This window comes from Mesocricetus auratus, unplaced genomic scaffold, assembly GCF_017639785.1.
Source record: "Mesocricetus auratus isolate SY011 unplaced genomic scaffold, BCM_Maur_2.0 Super-Scaffold_100691, whole genome shotgun sequence".
In the NCBI taxonomy this organism is placed as follows: Eukaryota; Metazoa; Chordata; class Mammalia; order Rodentia; family Cricetidae; genus Mesocricetus; species Mesocricetus auratus.
The window spans coordinates 8,533,158-8,551,007 of NW_024429267.1; the positions used below are offsets into that span (position 1 = coordinate 8,533,158).

The window sequence follows — 17,850 nt, forward strand, 5'->3', positions numbered from 1 at the left end:
AGCCTCTTGATGACTTTGGATCCCTAAGGGAAACATCACACACCTTGGGATGTTTTCTTTAACAGTTGCCTTCCTAGACAACTTTGGAAAGACCTCTTTTCTTTGACATCGTGTGCTTAAGAACGGATGCACCTGGGGAACACACAACACTTTTTCCCTGGAGCACACCATGAGAGGTGGGTGATCTTGACTAGGTCTCAGTCAAGCCCTGAGTCTGCCCGACAGCTTCTCTGCAAAGTTTATACCCTTATTTAATTGCAGTTATATCCTTTGTCATTCCCCTGGGGGCCATCTTTATGGAGAAAGAGGCAATTGGCTGAGGATGCTAGGAGAGAACATTTCTTGCTAATTATTTAATTTTCATCTGGCACCAACTACAGTCTCTTAACTTTAGTGAGAGCAATAAATCAATTACCTTCCTTTGTAACCAAGGAGCCTAGCTAGCACCTAAGACACAAGACAAATGTACCACTCCTTCTATGTCCCCAATCCTAGCCTATGAATGTGCTTTTCTCTTCAACTCACAATGTGGAGAGCACAAATGAATGTTCCAGGCTTGTGAAACTGAGGCATAGTGATATTGCAGTGTGTTCACAAAGGCTTCCTCCCTGCAGGAGGAAGCTGTCCTTCATTGCCACCAGAGTCAATTCAATATGATATGCATTGACATTGTTCTGATAAACCATTGATGAATACTTTGGGAAATGGAGGCTTGGAGAGCTGAAATCAATCACTCAGGTAACACCACTTCTAAATAGCAAGGCTAGGGTGTAGCCCAGGACACTCTGCTTTTGATTTAGACCACTTCTAAATAGCAAGGCTAGGGTGTGGCCCAGGACACTCTGCTTTTGATTTAGACCACCTCTGGTTGAGTTTTGTTGGTGGTAGTGGTTGGTTGGTTGCTTGGTTAGCTTTTAAATTTCCCAAAGAGAAGATCTCTAAGTTTCTTCTTTCATTACCTAACTCTCATTTTCCTACTGAAACACAACCAAGGGTCCTTTCTCTGGGAAACTGTCCTTGGTCCTTCCAATCCAGGGCTCCCCTGGGTCCCTGTGATAAGAACATGTCCCTTGAACAGGATGCTGGATATGTGCCACAAATGTTTGCTGGAGTTTCAATAGAAAATATCCTTATAGGCTCTTGTGTTTGAACCCTTGGTTCAGCTGTAGATGGCATATTGCCTTCAGGGGTTATGAAATCTTTGTATGAGGTCTGACTGGGGAAGTAGGTCACTGGGGACAAGTCTTCTGAGTTATAACTAGGACCCTCTTTCAGTACAAACTGTCTGCTTTTTGATTAGGACACTGAGGAGTAAGAAAGTTCTGTCAGAAGCTTCTGCTGTTAGGGAAAATGTTGCCTAAGGCCATGGCTTCCTGACCATGATGGACTGCAACTCTCAGCCATGAGTCAACATAACTCCTTCTTCCCTTACCTTGCTTCTGTCAGGTATTTTTACAAACTAAAAAGGTAATCAATACAATGCTTCCCATTGTTTGTCTGCTTTGATTCTCATATGCTCTGTGTTGGAAGCCATTGTGACTACAGACAATCCATGAGGAGGATGCAAATGGAGATTTGCGTTTTTATTCCTATTCCAAAGTCTGTGCACTCGGCCATTGTAATGTTTTATAATATCTGTGTTTATTAACTTGACTGTCTCCTTCATGGGCTTTTAAGTTCATTAGTCTCAATTGCAATTGCTAAATTTTATTTGTGCCTCCAATTTCCCATATATGGTCTGACACGGCACAGACTGAAAACCAGATCATCTGAATGGAAACCTCAATTTTGGAACACATGCATGCACATGTTTACATGCACACACACACACACACACACACACACACACACACAAAGAGAGAGAGAGAGAATGACACCCCACCTGAGGGTTTCTTTAATTAATCAATTAATTAATTAATAATTGTGGTTTATTGTTGGTGTTGCTCTACCAACCATTGTCCTTGCCTCCTTTGGGGGGATATGTTACAACTGTCTTTCTCTGCTCCCTTGAATCAGATGTGCTTTTGTGACTCAACTTTAGGTCAGGCAATTTGGATAGAAGTGACGAGGGTCACCTCCAAAACTAGAAGCTGTAAAAGTTCACACATGATTTCCCCCTGGTCAGGTGGCCTATAGTGGCTGAGAGTGACTGAAGGGCAAAGCTCCTGTTGACCCACAGTGGACGCTGCAGCTGACAGCCCTGGCTGTGAAGGTCTCTGATGGCTGCCACCACAACACATGTGCCTTAGTCTGTCCTGATGGAGGTTCTATAGAAAGGGTATAGTCGGGGGAGGGGTTCATTTACCACAGAGGAGAAGGAAGGTTCTCATAGTGATTCTTAACCCCCAAAGCTCCTGATCCTGCTGGAATCTTCAGGACTGCCACTGAGCCTGAGAAGACTAGGTTTAGAGGAAGTTGCTGTTCATGTCCTCCATCCCTCTAGGAGCTAAGAGGGTTGAAATGAGTCCTGGTTCCCACTAAAGGGACTTCTGCCAGATGAGCAAAGAAGCTTCCAGGCTAAAGGGCAGCATGCTGTTCTGGAACCTTCTCCCTGAAGGCCTTTTAAAAGCAGTAGAGGTGTCCTGCAGGAGACTGCAGTGAGCTTGTGTCTGGAGGGAGATACACCTGTTGCTCTTGGGAAGTGCCAGCCTTCTGGCTTTATGATTTTATATCCTCCATCGTGGCTGGTTAGAAGATTAATTTATACATTTAACCAGATTTTCCCAGGGTGTAAATTTCCCCCAGAGATAAATTAAACACTTTTAGGGATTCAATCAGACTAGGAGGCCACCAGGGTACCATCCACTGTTTTGCAGCAGCAATTTGCCAAATAGTACCCCGGTGACTTCCACAAACAACGCACATCTGTAGAGAACCTTCCTTTCCATTGAGAAATACACTCTAAGAATTCTTGCCCCAATGTGTGAACAGCTGAGGGTAGGAAATGGGGACAAGGAGCTGTCTCCTTGCTTTGCCCTTCTCCTCCCATCTCCTTAGGGGCTGCTGTGCCAGTGGATGATAAGCCAAGGGCAATTAGGGTGTTGAACGGCCGTGTGTGCAGCCTTTCCTGTTGGTGAGCATCACTTCTCTAGGGACCTTCCTGCCCCAGAAGGCTTCCAGTGCTACCTGCTCCTGTTCCGTTGGGATTCCAAATATGAGGAGCCCTTCCTAGACTGTGTTTCCAGGGTTTTTAGCCACTATGCATAAGATACCAGTTTTAGTTGTCACATGATCAGGTATGCCCAAACATAGGTCACATGTGGCCAAGAAAAGCTATGGATGTAGCCTAATACAGACACTGTAAACTTACTTAAAACATCATGAGGACTTCTTAAACACACACACACACACACACACACACACGGTAATAGGTTTCATAACAGGAATTTTCAAATAATTTAGCATTATTTTAGAATAATGTTATTTATGTGTATGTATATGTTAATGTGTGTCTGTGTTTGAGTATGCTCAGGTGCTTGCAGGTATCCATGGAGGCCAGCAGAGGTAGCCACATCTTCTGAGGCTGAAGTTCCAGGTGGTGGTGTGCCATTTGACAACCGAACTCCAGTCCTCTGTAAGAACAGCAAGCACTGTTAACCATTGAGTCATCTCTCCACCCAGCCACCCCCAATTTGTTGTTATTGATCCTCCCCCCTGATTTTTCTCCCCTCCACCTGCCCCCACCTTGTACTTTTCCAGCCCACATACATACTTTCCTATTTGCCTTCCTGTCTTCTTTGTCCTGATGTCCACTCCCTCTTCTTCAGCACCCCACTTCTCCTTCTCTGATATTCTCTGCCAGTTTCATAGCTATATTCTCGCCCATCCCGTTATATACAATACAGAGGAAATGTTATAAGCTAGAGTCCTCACCTCTGAGATTTCTTTATGATGGTTTCGCTAACTCATTTGCATGGTAGTTAAGCTTGAACTTTGTACACGATGGTTTCCTGTTGCAGTGAGGAAAAGGTTGGACATGCCTCATTGATAGGTCTAGTTTAAATATTACCTTCACTCTTTATGGGCTTTTTGCCACTGTGCCTCACTTTACCCATCTGTAAAGCTGGGCTCCTCACTGTGCCTGCTCTGTGGTGTCACAGTATGCATTAAGTTAAAGAATCTAAAGAGGGTTACAATGGAGTTGATATTAGAGCTTCTTGTTATCCATTGCTTCCTGGATGTCCAGAGAGGCAGGTGCTGAGATACAAATAATGCATGGCTCTTAGAAACTCCCCAACATTCTCCGGGGCTATTTCACGTGTGTTCTAGGGGTTGAACTCAGGTCCTAGTGCTTGCATAGCAAGCAAGTTACTGGCTGAGCCATCTCTCCAGTCCAACTACACTTTCATTAGGAAGTTAACTTGAGTTGTCTGGGAGAGGGCTTGGAGGAATCCATCACACAGAGGTGGGCAGGGGTGGAGGCAGGAGTGTGGAGTTGAAACCCAGAGATGTTTGGTAACCTCTTCAAAGTCATACAGCTTTTTGCTGTCAGTTATACCATCTCCACCTGTGTCCCACACTCCTGCTCCAACCCCATCCCACTTCCACCACAATAAGCTGGTTGATGAGTAACAGCCCATCAGTGTATCCTTTTTGGTCATGTCATCATTGCAGAACAAAGTGAAGGGTGACAGCTGCATAGACCCAAGGCTTTCTTCTCTGTATTGTGACAACATGTCCCAAGGATGAAAACATTTGTAGATCTAACTTTTGGATGTGAAATAGGCGTCAAGCTGAATGTTACTAACTTCGTGGTGCATCCAGTATGTTCTGGGTGACTCATGGATGGGACAGATGCTTTGCCCCTCTTCCTAGACAGCAAGATTTTTATGGCTGTACACGCAGTTCCCTTCCCCCAAATCAGCATATGCATTGCTGATTAGACATTGCTAATTAGCCACCCATCCTGGAATTTCACCCAAAAAATTAATGGTTTGATTGGTTATTCAGAATCTCACACATCCTGACAGCCAGCCGTCAATTGAGAAGGGAAATAATATGCAAACTGAAGATTTATCTTCTTTTTCCCCAATGAATGAGCTTTTCTATGAGCCAGACAGCACTCGGGGAAGCTGCGGATGCCGCCACTCTCATACTGCGTCTAGAGGATCTCTCAAAAGAACCCGGTGATTTTCTAAAGCAGAATGGAGTCTTTAAGGGGTTATTTGGCCCGGCCAGTGAGATGGCTCAGTAGGTAAAGGTGCTTGTTGCGAAGCCTGATGACCTCGGTTTGATCCTCAGGACCCAAACTGTAGAAGGAGAGAGCAGACTTCTACAGTTGCCCTCCGAGGGACATACACGTGCCATGGTATGAGCACACTCACACACGCCCACAAGTAAATAAATACATCAATAAATGCAAAGGCAGAGTTTTTTGCTTCACATATAAACAATCAGGAAGTGGGGTGCAATGCAATAGTTTTGGGGGTATTGTACAGAGGTTTTACAAAGATCCCGATGGAAGCTTTGAAACAAAACAAAAGTAGTGATGAGATACGTGTGAGCTTAAACTGCAGGCTTTCTGGGGTCTGAAAGTAGCAGCTGATTCACTGGGAGAAAGCCTGGCTTACAAAGGATGGTGAAGGTCCTGCTTTGTCTCTGCTCTGAGATGGATTTACCAATCAGATGATAGAAAACAACTTCCCAGGAAGAACTCTTTACATGGTCCTCAAAAATAGCTAAATGAGCATTTATAGTGTTCATAGAATTCTACATATGCATAGAACTTGGAATTCCAGAAGGCACTGGGGGAAAGGGAGAGCAGGAGGGCAGAAGGAAGGAAGGATAGAAGGAAGAAAGAAGGAACAGACAGAGGTAGGAAGAGAGGGAGAGAGGCAGGGAGAAAGGAAGGGAAGGGTGGGGGAGTATAACATCTCTAAGGTGCATACATCTATAAAGTATGAAATATAGAGTGATAAATCTACACGATTTTAGCCATCCCTTGTAACACAACACCCGTGAACACTCAAGTATCCCAGGTGGGTCTTGAACACATTTTTGGACCAAAGATGGCCTTGAATGTCTGACCCTCTTACATCCTGAATGTGGGGATTACAGGTATGTGCCATCACACCTGGTGTATACAGTTCTGGCAATCAAGTCCAGGGCTTTGTGTGTGTCAAGCAAGCACTCAAGTGAGCTACAGCTACAGACCAACATCTTGTCTTCTGTAACACCAAGAATTTTTTTCAGGCAATTAAAGGGAATTTCAGAGGACTTGAGAAAATCACTCCATCATCACTTCTACCTCCTGATGTTGTAGAAAGAGTCTCCAGTTCTCCAAAAATGGAGCCATGAAAACATGAGTACCTCACTGGCTTCTTCACTTTGGCAACAGATAAGAAACAAACACAGTCACCAGCATTCATTAAAATTCAACTCTAAGAATATGCCTAATGATATTTTTCATGAATCTGACCTGAAGCTGCTCCCCAGAGAGAAATGAAATTACATCTGACTTAGTAATGTGCTTTCATTATCCCAGGTCTTAAAAGAGAAGAAGCTCTGAAAATGAATGGGGAAAGGCTCCTCCCCAAAGCAGTGCTCCAAGTTATGTTTGTTTAATCAATAGCATTTGAGAGGCTGAGGACACAGCTCAGTTGCCAGAGTACAGCCTGCACAAAGCCCTGTGTTCCATTGCCAGCAATGTATAAGCTAGGTATGGTGATACATAATCATAATTCCAGAATTAAAATAATAATAATAATAGTAATCATAATCCCAGATTAAAATAATAATAATAGTAATCATAATCATAATCCCAGAATTTCTGAAGTAGATGCAGAAGATTCAGGAGTTCAAAATCTGCCTTGGCTACCTGGCCATGTCATGGTTTAAGCTCCTTGATACCTTTGGATGGACAATAGTGATTCTCAGACTTGGCAGGCAGCTGCTCAACAGAACACCTAGGGAGCTTTCCCTATGCCCCAAGCCAATTAGACCTGAAATTCTGGGGGTGGAACCCAGGCACCAGCACTTTCTGTAACTTCCCAGGTGATTATAGCTGAAGCCAAGCTTGAGGGGTAATGAAGTAAGAGATAAGTTATAGGGATGATTGGAGTGTTGGCCTCTGTTTTAGTTAGGGTTCTATTGCTATGAAGAGATGCCATGACTAGAACAACTCTTATAAAGGAAAACATTTAATTGAGGCTGGCTTACAGTTTCACAGGCTTAGTTCACTATCATCATGGTGGGAAGCACAGTAGCATTCAAGCAGACATGGTGCTGAAGAAGGAGCTGAGGGTTCTACGGCTGGATTGGCAGACAGCAGGAAGAGAATGACATACTGGGACTGGCTTGAGCATCTCAAACCTCAAAGACTGCCCCAATGACACACTTCCTCCAACAATGCCCTATCTACACCAATAAGGTCACACCTCCTAATAGTGCCACTCCCTAAGAGTCTGTGTGGGCTTTCTTCTTTCAAACCACCACAGCCTCTACCACTGTGTCCTCTCCTCCTGGACCTGTGGGTCCTTAAACTTCTGGTGTGGCACCTGCTGTGCGGCCTGCATCCGAGAATGTAGCGAGGTGGTCGGGATAGATGACACAGAGACCGGTCGGTTGCTTTAAGAAAACTTTATGCTTCCCAAGTCAGCTTAGGAGGAGATTCCAAGTCCGCTTAGGAAAAGTCTCAGGAGAAGTCTCCCTAAGAAAAAGGAGCTTCCCTTTTTTAAGGACTTCTGCCATTCATCTACATACCATTCTTTCCACTTCTCACCCTCCTGGCTGGTGGTTTAATCTCCCGCCCCAGAATCGGGGAGACACCACAGGGGGGACAGGAAGAGGCATCTAGCCTTAGGGGGTGTGAAAGGCATGGTATTTCAGTGAGCAAGCCCTTATCTGAGCCCTATCAAGAGCTTTAGCACTGAATTGTTTTCAGTAAACATTACACAGATGCCTGCTCCCAGGCCGAAGGGGAAGTGGGTTTCTGCTCAAGGTCTGGTGTCCCCACATTCTGGTGGTGGTGGTGATGCCTCAAAGTGAGCACAAATGTCTTCTCTGGTCCTTGATTCTGGACTAAGCCACAAGGCCTCTTTTGACCACAAGGGATCCCACAAGGTGATGAGTGGTGAAGTCTAACTAGAAGATGGACTTGCTCTTGAGTGCAATCTCTTTTTACTATATACAAAAAAAGAGCAAGAGAGATACAGAAAAAAAAGAAAATGTATTCAACTCATAGAACAAAGCCTAAGACCAACCCCCAACACACACCGGGTATGGGAGGGGGTGAGGCTTAGGATGCAAGCAGATGAGCTTGTGGGGTGGTGAAAGTGATAGGTAAACTTTTTGTTATTGTTTAAGAATTATCGGCTGCAGACTGAGGAGATAATCCAGTTGGAGTAAAACAAACAAAAACTTGCATTGCAAGCATGGCAACCAGAGTTTGGCTCCAATTCTGGGGAGGCAGAGACAGGTTTGCTGTCCCAGTAAGTGGTGAGCTCTAGGTCAGTAAGAAACCCTGTTTCCAAAAGGGAAGAAGGGGATATTAAGAAAAATCAAAGGGGGAAGAAAGAGGGGTAATGCCTAAGAATAACACTATGTCTTCTGACTTGCACATGGTTGCAAACACACCTGAACACATGAATACATCCCCAGAGCCGTTGACATGACATTATACAGACATGCATTTTAGGTAGCTAAAACATATTTTAAAATATGATGGGGGCCGAAAAAAATGGCTCAACAATTAACAGTGTTTTCTGTCCTTATTGAGGACCAGAGTTCGGTTCCTGGCACCCATGTCTCTAACTCCTGCTCCAAGAGATGTTTGGCACACCCTCTACTGCCCTCTTTGGATATATATATATATATATATATATATATATATATATATATATATATGTACACTTTGGGAAAAGAGCTTCAGTCTTTGTAACCCTTCTGATGTGTCTTGCTGATTTTGTAATTTCACACAGGCTTCTACCTTAATAGATAACTTCTCCAAAGCAAAAGTGATACTGTGATTCATTAGTGCTCCAGGTAAGCTTGATAATTCCCCCACCCCGGCAATTTTTTTTAAATTCATATTCTATCTCTACCCAAATCTTTCCCTAAAAATGATTTTCAAAGCCATTTCTATGTAATTACCACCTAACTGGTAAGGTATCATAGTAGTAGTTTCCTCATGTGTTGCAGGGAATTTGGGGGCTTGTAGATTGTAAGTGAAAAGATCATCAGGTGCAGAGGTGGTGATCTCACTCCTAGAGGATTACTGTGTCTACATCAGTGTTTTTCTGGTTCAGATGCCCTTGGATCTATGACAGTGTTTCTCCAAACATTTGCCAAGAACAGACATGTCAAGTATCTTGTTGCAGGCCCAGATTTCAGGACTGTATCTCCAAGTCTTGAATTCTCAGAAAGTCTGACTGAGACCTGAGAATCTACATTTCTAAGCTGATATCCACTGACCTAGGTGAAAGGAGATAAATCCTTGCCCAAGGAGAATTCCTCTGTACTTCAGTAGAAAAGTGTTTTGTGTGTGTGTGTGTGTGTGTGTGTGTGTGTGTGTGTGTGTGTGTGTGTTCATTCTATGGTGATGCTCACCCAGTGTCTTAGCTTCTTTTCTGTTGCTATTTAAAATATTCTGGAAAAAAGCAACATAAGGGAGAAAGGATTCACTTCAGGTCACAGTTCAAGATGCAGATGGTCCTTGAGAGTGGTATCACACCAGTAGAAGCCTGAAGCAGCTTTATCTCCATAAGAAAGGAGCAGAGGGCTAGGGGTGGATGCCTGAGTGCCCAGCTTCCATTCTTTGTCTTATACAGTCCTCATGTCCAGGACATGGTGCCACCCACAGCTGGCAGGTCTTCCTATGCTAATTCAAGTAATCAAGATAATAATCCCCCTGCTGAGGGGTCCCTCTCCCAGGTGATTCTAGAGCCTGTCTAGCTGATAATTAACATGAACCTGGAGAATAAAAACATCTAGCTGCCTCAAATCTTACAAAAAGCTCATCTTTTTAATAACCAACTATTTCTCAACATTATATTTTTCTTCTTGGATGCCAATCATGAAATGCTTTTCAAGAAAATTTAACACACTGTTGTAGCTGTTTTTTGTTTTAGTTGCTTGTTTTTTACCCTTTGGGGACCTGCCCCCCCCCCCCGCTCCCAAATAAACAGAGACTTATTTTTCCTTATGAATGCCTGGTGTCAGCTTGGCTTATTTCTAGTCAGCTTTTCTTAACTTAAATTATCCTGTTTTTCTTCTTCTACATTTTGCCTCTGGGATCTTACCTTTCTTTATTCTGTGTACCTTTCTTTACTTCTTACTCTGTGGTTGGTTGTGTGGTTGGGTGACTGGCCCCTGGCATCCTCTCTTCCTTCTCCATTTTTTGCTCCTCACCATTCTCTCTCTTCAGATTTATTTATTCTGTCTGCATGCCAGCCCTGCCTATCCTTTCTCCTGCCTAGCTATTGGCCATTCAGCTCTTTATTAGACTAACAAGGTGTTTTAGACAGGCAAAGTAACATAGCATTACAGAGTTAAACAAATGCAACATAAAAAGAAGGCAACACATCTTTGCATCACTAAACAAATATTCCACAGCATAAACAAATGTAACACATCTTCAACTAATATTCCCCAACACAATGGCTTCTTCTCAGGCCTTTTACCTAAACCTGTTCTGTAGTATTGAATGCTGATTTGATTGTTTTGCAGACAGGGTCCAAGCCAACCCAGTCTTACCTGGAACTCATTACATAACTGAGGTTGCCCTTGAATTTCTGATCTTCCTGACTCTGCTTCCTGAGCGTGAAGATTATGGGCATACAGCACCATACCCTGGTTTATAGAGTACTGGAAACAGAACCCAGAGCCTTGTGTATGCTAGTCAGACATTCTACCAACTGAGCCACGCCTTGACCCTGATTAACTCATGTCTTAAAGTTCAGATGCGTCTGAACTTGTCTCATGTCCTTATAGAGGACAGATGATCTGTTTGATTCATCTTAGAATTGCCTATTGTGTCTTTCGTTTATTTTTAAAAATAAAATAATTTTATAGCAGCTAAATATCACTGAATGAATATTCATGGGAAGAAGGCTTAGAAGGTGAAAGATTAAAACTTGAAACAAGCAGTCTGCACTGTCAAATACAATGACCATTAGCCACATGGGGCCATTCACATTCCCTTAATTACAATGGCATGAAATTAAAAATCCAGTTCCAAACTACAGTCATCAAGACTGTGTAGTATTTGCCAAAGTACAGACAAATGGATCAAGGGAACAGAATAGGCAGTCCAGAAATGGACACACATACACACAGTAAACTGCTCTTCACCAGGGGAGGAGAGGCAACCCACTGTTAAAGGCTTTCCTCTTCGGGAACTCCACAGCTTTGGACCCAGAAAGTGTCAAAGGAAACTTGAGCTGCCCAGGACCCATTCCTTCTTGCAACATGCCCTGAGGACAGTTACCAATTGATTGACTTCAGCTTCAACCCCGAGTGATGCTAAGGGAGGCAGGGAAATCTGCTGCCTAAAGGTCTCACCTTCCCTTCATGGCAGAGGAACTTAGCCTCCCCTGCTCTTAGCACCCAGCTCAATGCCTTTCAAACAGAAGGAGCATAATGAGGGCTTTAAAAACTGAGAAGATGGGGTGACTATACCTGAGCCCTCTCAGTGACTTTTAATGGAATGTTAACAAACTTACTATGTGTCAGAGACAGTCCACACTGCCCTGGCTTATATATCTAGAATGTCAATCAATCACACAATAACTTAAATGTTCTGAGGTCAGATTTCAGTTTTTAATTTGTGTGTATGTGTGCATCAGTGTTTTGCCTAAATGCATGTATACAGCAGGTGCCTGGTGGCTGCCCTCAGAAGTCAGAAGAGGACACTGGATTTCCTGGAACTGGAGTGACACATAGTTGTGAGCCACGTATGGGTACTGGGAAATGAACCGGGGCCATCTGCAAGAACAATAAGTACCACTCTCCAGCTCCCATTCATCAGATATTAAATAAAGGTGAAAGAGATGAAATTAAGTCTAATTCAAGGATGTATTTTTATTTAACCCAACAACTCTAAGCCATTGTCATGTCAACAACCAATCCCTATAAAATTAATAAATGTCCCTGGTCAATCGGGTTGCCACAACAAAGTCACTTCTTGGTATTTTAGTTTCCTCGTTGGTACAGTGGCATCAGGTGGTGTCATTCCAAGCAGACACTGAAGGCTTCCATTTATTTCCCTTTTTACCTCTTAGTGTCTGAAGTGCTTGGGTTTGCCTTGTCCACCCAGACGATTGTGTTTTTTGGTCACTTGGACTAATACACCTGAAATAAGCATTCTTTTAGCAGGGAGTTATATTTTGATTCGGGTTTCAGGCCCTCAAGCCAGGAAGGAAGAGTGGCGGCAGGACTGTGCTGTAGAAGCTGTCCACATGATAGCCAATCCAGAAGCAGAGAAGCACAACAGGAAGTAGGTGTCTGTTATAATTTACAAAGGTCAGCCCTTAGTGACTGACTTCCTCCAGGGAGACCTGACCTCTCAAGGGTTCAAAGGCCTCTCAAAATAGCATCACTAGTTGGAGACTAAGTCCTAAAACTTGAGACTTTGGGGACCAAACAGATTATATTAGGAACAAGCATATCCAGTCCACACATTGCTTTCTGGGTTTATCCCAAGGGCTGTTGTGACCCTGTGTATGGACCACATTGTCTACAGGAGCAAGAGGCAATTTGCCCCATGCCCAAGAGCAGGACTACATTTTCCTTAAATTCTATGTCAGCACATGCTCTGCTTCACTTTCTTGAAGCTGTTTAGAAAGGAAGGAAAGTTGTTGTCTAGGCACTCGGGTTTAATTCTCTGTTTCCTTTGTTCTTGTGAGTGTTGCTCTGTGCCCAAGGAAATTCTGCTCTATACTGCCATCATTTTCATTCTCTCCTCTCTCTCCAAGAAATGCAAGAAAAATAACTGTCACCTTTTTGCATATATAAATTTTAACAGCCCATACATGTCAGCTAATCTTTTGGGTGTATGCCTAGCCTCTCAGAAGAGAAAGTGGGAGGTACCCTTGAACGAATTGGTACAGGAGACCGCTTCCTGAACATAACTCCAGTAGCACAGACACTAAGATCGACGATTAATAAATGGGACCTCCTGAAACTGAGAAGCTTCTGTAAGGCAAAGGACACAGTCAGCAGGACAAAAAGGCAACCCACAGATTGGGAAAAGATATTCACTAACCCTACATCTGACAGAGGGCTTATAGCCAAAATTTACAGAGAACTCAAGAAGTAAGTCTCCAAAACACCAAAGGATCCAATCGAAAAATGGGGTACAGAACTAAATAGAGAATTATCAATAGGGGAGACTAAAATGGCTGAGAGACACTTAAGAAAGTGCTCAACATCTCTAGCTATCCGGGAAATGCAAATCAAAAGGGACATATTTTTAAATATTTATTTAAATGCATAAAGACAGCAAAGTACAGCTGGGAATATGGTTCAGTTGGCAGAGAATTTGGCTAGATGAATTCCTGGGTTCAACACCCTACTCTACATAAATTTGGTGTGGTGGTGAACACCAGTCATCCTAGGAGGTGGAGGCAGGAGGATCAGAAGTTCAAGGTCATTCTGGAGTCTGGGGCCAGCCTGGACTACAAGAGACCCTGGAACAATAGAACAAAAGAAGCCCTGAGACAGATCAAATATTGGTGTGCAATTGCAGCTTGAAGTGAAGATTGATGTCACTAAATAGAGAGCCTGTGAGGCAGGGAAGGCACTCAGAGAAAAGAGACATAGGCATGTAAGAGGCAGAAGGAGGCAATATTGACCACCCTGGCCTGAAGACTGAGCCTGGTAGGTATTATGTAAGGTACTTTGGCAAACTCAAACTCACATGACTGTCACACTTCCTATCCTTCCGCCCATGGGAGACAGCATTCATCAATCCCAGCCCACACCTTTCCAACCAACTTGAGATGAGATCTGCTTTCCATCCCTGGTGTAGGAGTGCCAAGATAAGTGAGGTAGAGCTGTGAAAACCTTGTTGACTAGTTTGTAGCTAATTGGATAGGCAATGGGGAGCCATTAAAGTCTTGTAAGCATGGAAGTGACATGGTGGGAAATGAGAGCTTGTAGTTCAGGGTAATTAACTTGGCAGTGCTATCTAGAATGAATGGATTCGAGTGGTTAAAAGACTGGAGGCCAGTTATTGGGAAGGTTACTGTGATGGTTTGGGGGAGCAATAATGTCTGATATTGAATGGATACAAAAAAAGGGGGTACAGAGTTGAAAGAACATTGGAATGAGGACAGTTGCAAACTGTAGTGTGAGAGGTCTCTAAATAAACTCTGAGGCTTTCTTTAACTACCTTAGCACAGAAGAAAGCAGTGTCACCATCGCATCAGGAGGGGAGCCTGTGATTGGAGAGGAGGTCCTGGACTCCTGGGGGAGGAGAAGAAACAGTAAAGCAAAGCATGGATTTAGACTTATCTCTTCTGCAGAGAGTAGCTTTTCTGAGCAAAAGCCTATCAGAGAACAGAGTATAAGGAAAAACAATCCCTTTAAAGCAAACATTGTTGCCCTTTGTCAATGAGCAGGGTCTAAAGGAGGCTCCTGTCTCTCCAAATATTTGGGAAACTGGAATGTCTTAATTAGTTATCAGAAAGGGACACCAGGAAACGAAAGAATATAAACCCAATCACTATGTTCTTCCAGTTTCAAATGCTTCCACAATCTAGGTGATTTACACTCTAGTAACAGTGATTGACAGCCAAGAATGTGTCTAGCTCATTTTTATTTTTCCCCTGGGGGACAGCACTTGAGTTCCTGATTGTTTCCATTTGCAGAAGCAGTAACTGTGTTGAGTTAGGAGAAATTTGCCTCCACCTACTATGGGATCTTTCTCTGAAGGGAGCAGAGTCAATGTCAATGTTTCTTTTTGTTTTGAAACAGTGTTTCACTATGCTGCCGTGGCTAGCCTGGAACTCACTATGGAGACCAGTCTTGCCATAAACTCATAGAGTTTATGGCATTTATCGTAATAGAAGAATGCCAGCAGGATCTCCCTGCCCTTTCTTTTCTGGAAGATGTTTCTCGAGTAACCTATTTCAGTTGGTTAAAGGAGAACCATAAAGGAACCAATTGAATAACCAGAATCTAAAGCCACCCCTTTGCTACACCAGCATAATTCATTACCACATTCTAAATTTTATCCTTGTACCAACAGATAACTGTAGCTGGTGCAGGCTTCCTCACAGAAACTTCTCACAGCAACTGGAAACCTACATAGAAAACTGGACATAAAGCAGAGATCAGCTGATCATGGGGAGGCCAGCCCCAGTGGGTATCTCTACATCACAGCTCCGGTATCCATAGCTCAGAGAACATGGCAACATTACGGAAGAGGTGGCAGAAAGAAGAGCAGGAAGTCTGCTGTGAAGCAGTCTCTCTTAGAAATGGCTAAACAAGACCAGAAAATAGCAGTATCAATGGACACGCTAATGTGGAAGGGATTCCATTTATTGACTTCTGGAAAAAGCCTCTTCAGGGATGAGCCCCCTAATTGGTTGTCTGATGCAGAGTGGTCAGCAAAAATGGACTCATCAGGTTCTATTTATTTGTGCATACACACGTGCATATATATGCAACAAATATAATCAAAGATTAAATAAAGGCTGTCAACTTGGGAGGGAAGGTAACTATGAGGAGCTGGAGTAAGGACATGGACCGGAGAGTGACGTAATTCCATTTCAAGTTAAAATTTAAAAATTAAAATCAGTATTGTAAAACAACCAGCAGATATATTTCCAGACTGTCTGTCCCAGAGGAAGTTGTCCATTAAGCTGTGTACTTTGAAGCATTTGTTTACTTAGTAAAGTCAAATGTGACCACGCTAGATCAGTTGCTAAAAGAATATCAGCAACAGGCTAACCAATAGTAAATTCTGAGAGTGAAGGCTGCTCAGAAAATCTGCTTTGGTGTCTGGGGAAGCCACACATCTGATTTGAGAGAGACAATTATAGCATTGTGTCCAGGCACCAATGAACAAGCTAACACTATAGATCCTTGCAGCCCAGATGAAGGTGTCAGAACCCTTCACATCCCATCTAGATTAGCTGGAGAATAGACCAAGGGACCACAGCTGGGCTGAGGGATAAATAGTCCATGGCAAAGATCACCCTGAGTGTTAAACCAATCAACACAACTAATCAATAACAACTTGCAGGGTATGTGGTGGGGGTGGTGGGGGAGGTGGTTCTTAAGCTATTTACATTTATCTTTCTCTTTTTTAAAAAAGCATTTTTCAAAATCAAAAAATCAGCAAAAGGACAATGTTCCCCAGTTCTCCCTCCCCCCAGCCACCCCCCGAAACACACATATTTTTGCCACCTTCTGGTACATAATAATATTTGCGTTGTCAAATTTTTCATGCTTTCTGGAAGGAAGGTGGAGGGTGTAAAAATGGGCTTATTTTGTCTGTGTCTTTGGAAATAAAGGGAAAAGGTGGCTTCACTATTGAGGCAGAGAGGTCAGCTTTCCATATTCGGATATTCACTAGTCATCCCATTAGCACTGGTACTTTGTACTTGGGTTTGGGGTGGAGGCCCACAGATTTAATTCTCAGCTTTCTTTGAGTATCAGCTAGTAGATGGGTGAGCTCCAAGGGAAGGGAAGCGCAGAATCATGCCTTATAAAGATAAGACTCGTTAATTATCTGGATTTTTTATTATCCAGACGTTATTAATACCTCTCCAGGATGTCTGTCTGCTATGGATGAGCCTGTGCATTTAATATCAAAAGTACCAGTGGGAATAGAAAACTAGCAGGCACAGCAGAGTTCACATGCAGCTAGGCCTGTTTCATCGGCTCAGAGAGTCCTTCACCAAACTGGCCAAAGTTTGCTTCACAAAATAGTGCACTGACAAATTGTTTTTGGATCCTTCACGGAGAAAAACTGCAAAAGAGTTAGAAGAGACCCTCTTTCCATAACATTAGTTACTGGCTGGCCATATGCATCCTACAATCACGAAATTTATTTTAGACCCTAAGACTGGAAACACCAGACTGTCCCATTCCAAAGTAAAAGGCGCCGCGTTCCTAGACCCACCTTCCTCCTTCGAGGGGGTGTAAGCTTCTAATTCCCTTTTAGTTTTCCCCCAACCTTGGACCAGGCTTGCAGTCAGCTCCAGTTACCAGCAAGTGCCCCAACGCGGATAACCGGATTTGTCTCCTCCTCCCAAGCTGGTAGGGGACACCGAGTTACTGCCCCCGAGGGAATCTCAAAAAGTAGACAGAGCCACACGTCGCCACCGTTCATTTCTGTCGCTGGTTTAAAGAAGAGAGGGAGGATCGGGGCGCAGGAGACACCCCCTCTTTCTCCTCCCTCTCTCTTCCCCACCTCCCAAATTTGGCAGCCTTGTGTGGCTCCCGGTCTGGGGTCTGGAGGGTGTGGAGTGTGGGTGCGGGGGCCGGCTGGAGACGCTCTCGCTAGCGCTGCCTGTGGCCAGACCCGCCTCGCGTCCCCTCTCGGCCGCTCACGTCCACCGCCACTCGCGCTCGCTCGCGCTCTCGCCTGGCTGGGTCCCTCCTGCTCTCGCCCGTCTCCTTTTCATTTTTTTTTTTTTTTTTTTTTTTGGTACCATAGAGTCGCTCTGAAAACAGAAGATAGAGGGAGTCTCGGAGCTCGCCATCTCCGCCGATCTCTACATTGGGAAAAAAAACATGGAGTCAGCTCCGGCAGCCCCCGACCCCGCCGCCAGCGAGCCGGGCAGCAGCGGCTCGGAGGCGGCCGCTAGCTCCAGGGAGACCCCGCTGACCCAGGACGCGGGCCGCAAGAGCGAGGCGCCGGGCGCGGGTCGCAGGCAGAGCTACGCGAGCTCCAGCCGAGGT

At 44.1% G+C, this 17,850-nt stretch overlaps 1 protein-coding gene and 1 long non-coding RNA gene across 4 annotated transcripts in view; one reads left to right on the top strand and one right to left on the bottom strand.

Moving 5' to 3' along the window:
- Positions 1-1,871: 1,871 nt before the first annotated feature.
- Positions 1,872-17,515, bottom strand: LOC121137535. The gene is made up of 4 exons (XR_005874811.1): positions 17,069-17,515; positions 14,330-14,403; positions 3,874-3,950; positions 1,872-3,572 (listed from the first exon to the last, which is right to left on the bottom strand). It is a non-coding gene; the product is annotated as an uncharacterized LOC121137535 (long non-coding RNA).
- A 16-nt stretch (positions 17,516-17,531) lies between these two features.
- Positions 17,532-17,850, top strand: part of Rora (RAR related orphan receptor A) — a 713,188-nt gene continuing 712,869 nt past the window's right edge. For all 3 annotated transcript variants that reach the window (XM_013117427.3, XM_040739982.1, XM_040739983.1), the window contains exon 1: positions 17,532-17,848. In XM_013117427.3, coding sequence (XP_012972881.2) covers positions 17,683-17,848 — 166 coding nt within the window. In that variant the 5' untranslated portion in view covers positions 17,532-17,682. The remainder of the gene's footprint in view (positions 17,849-17,850) is intronic.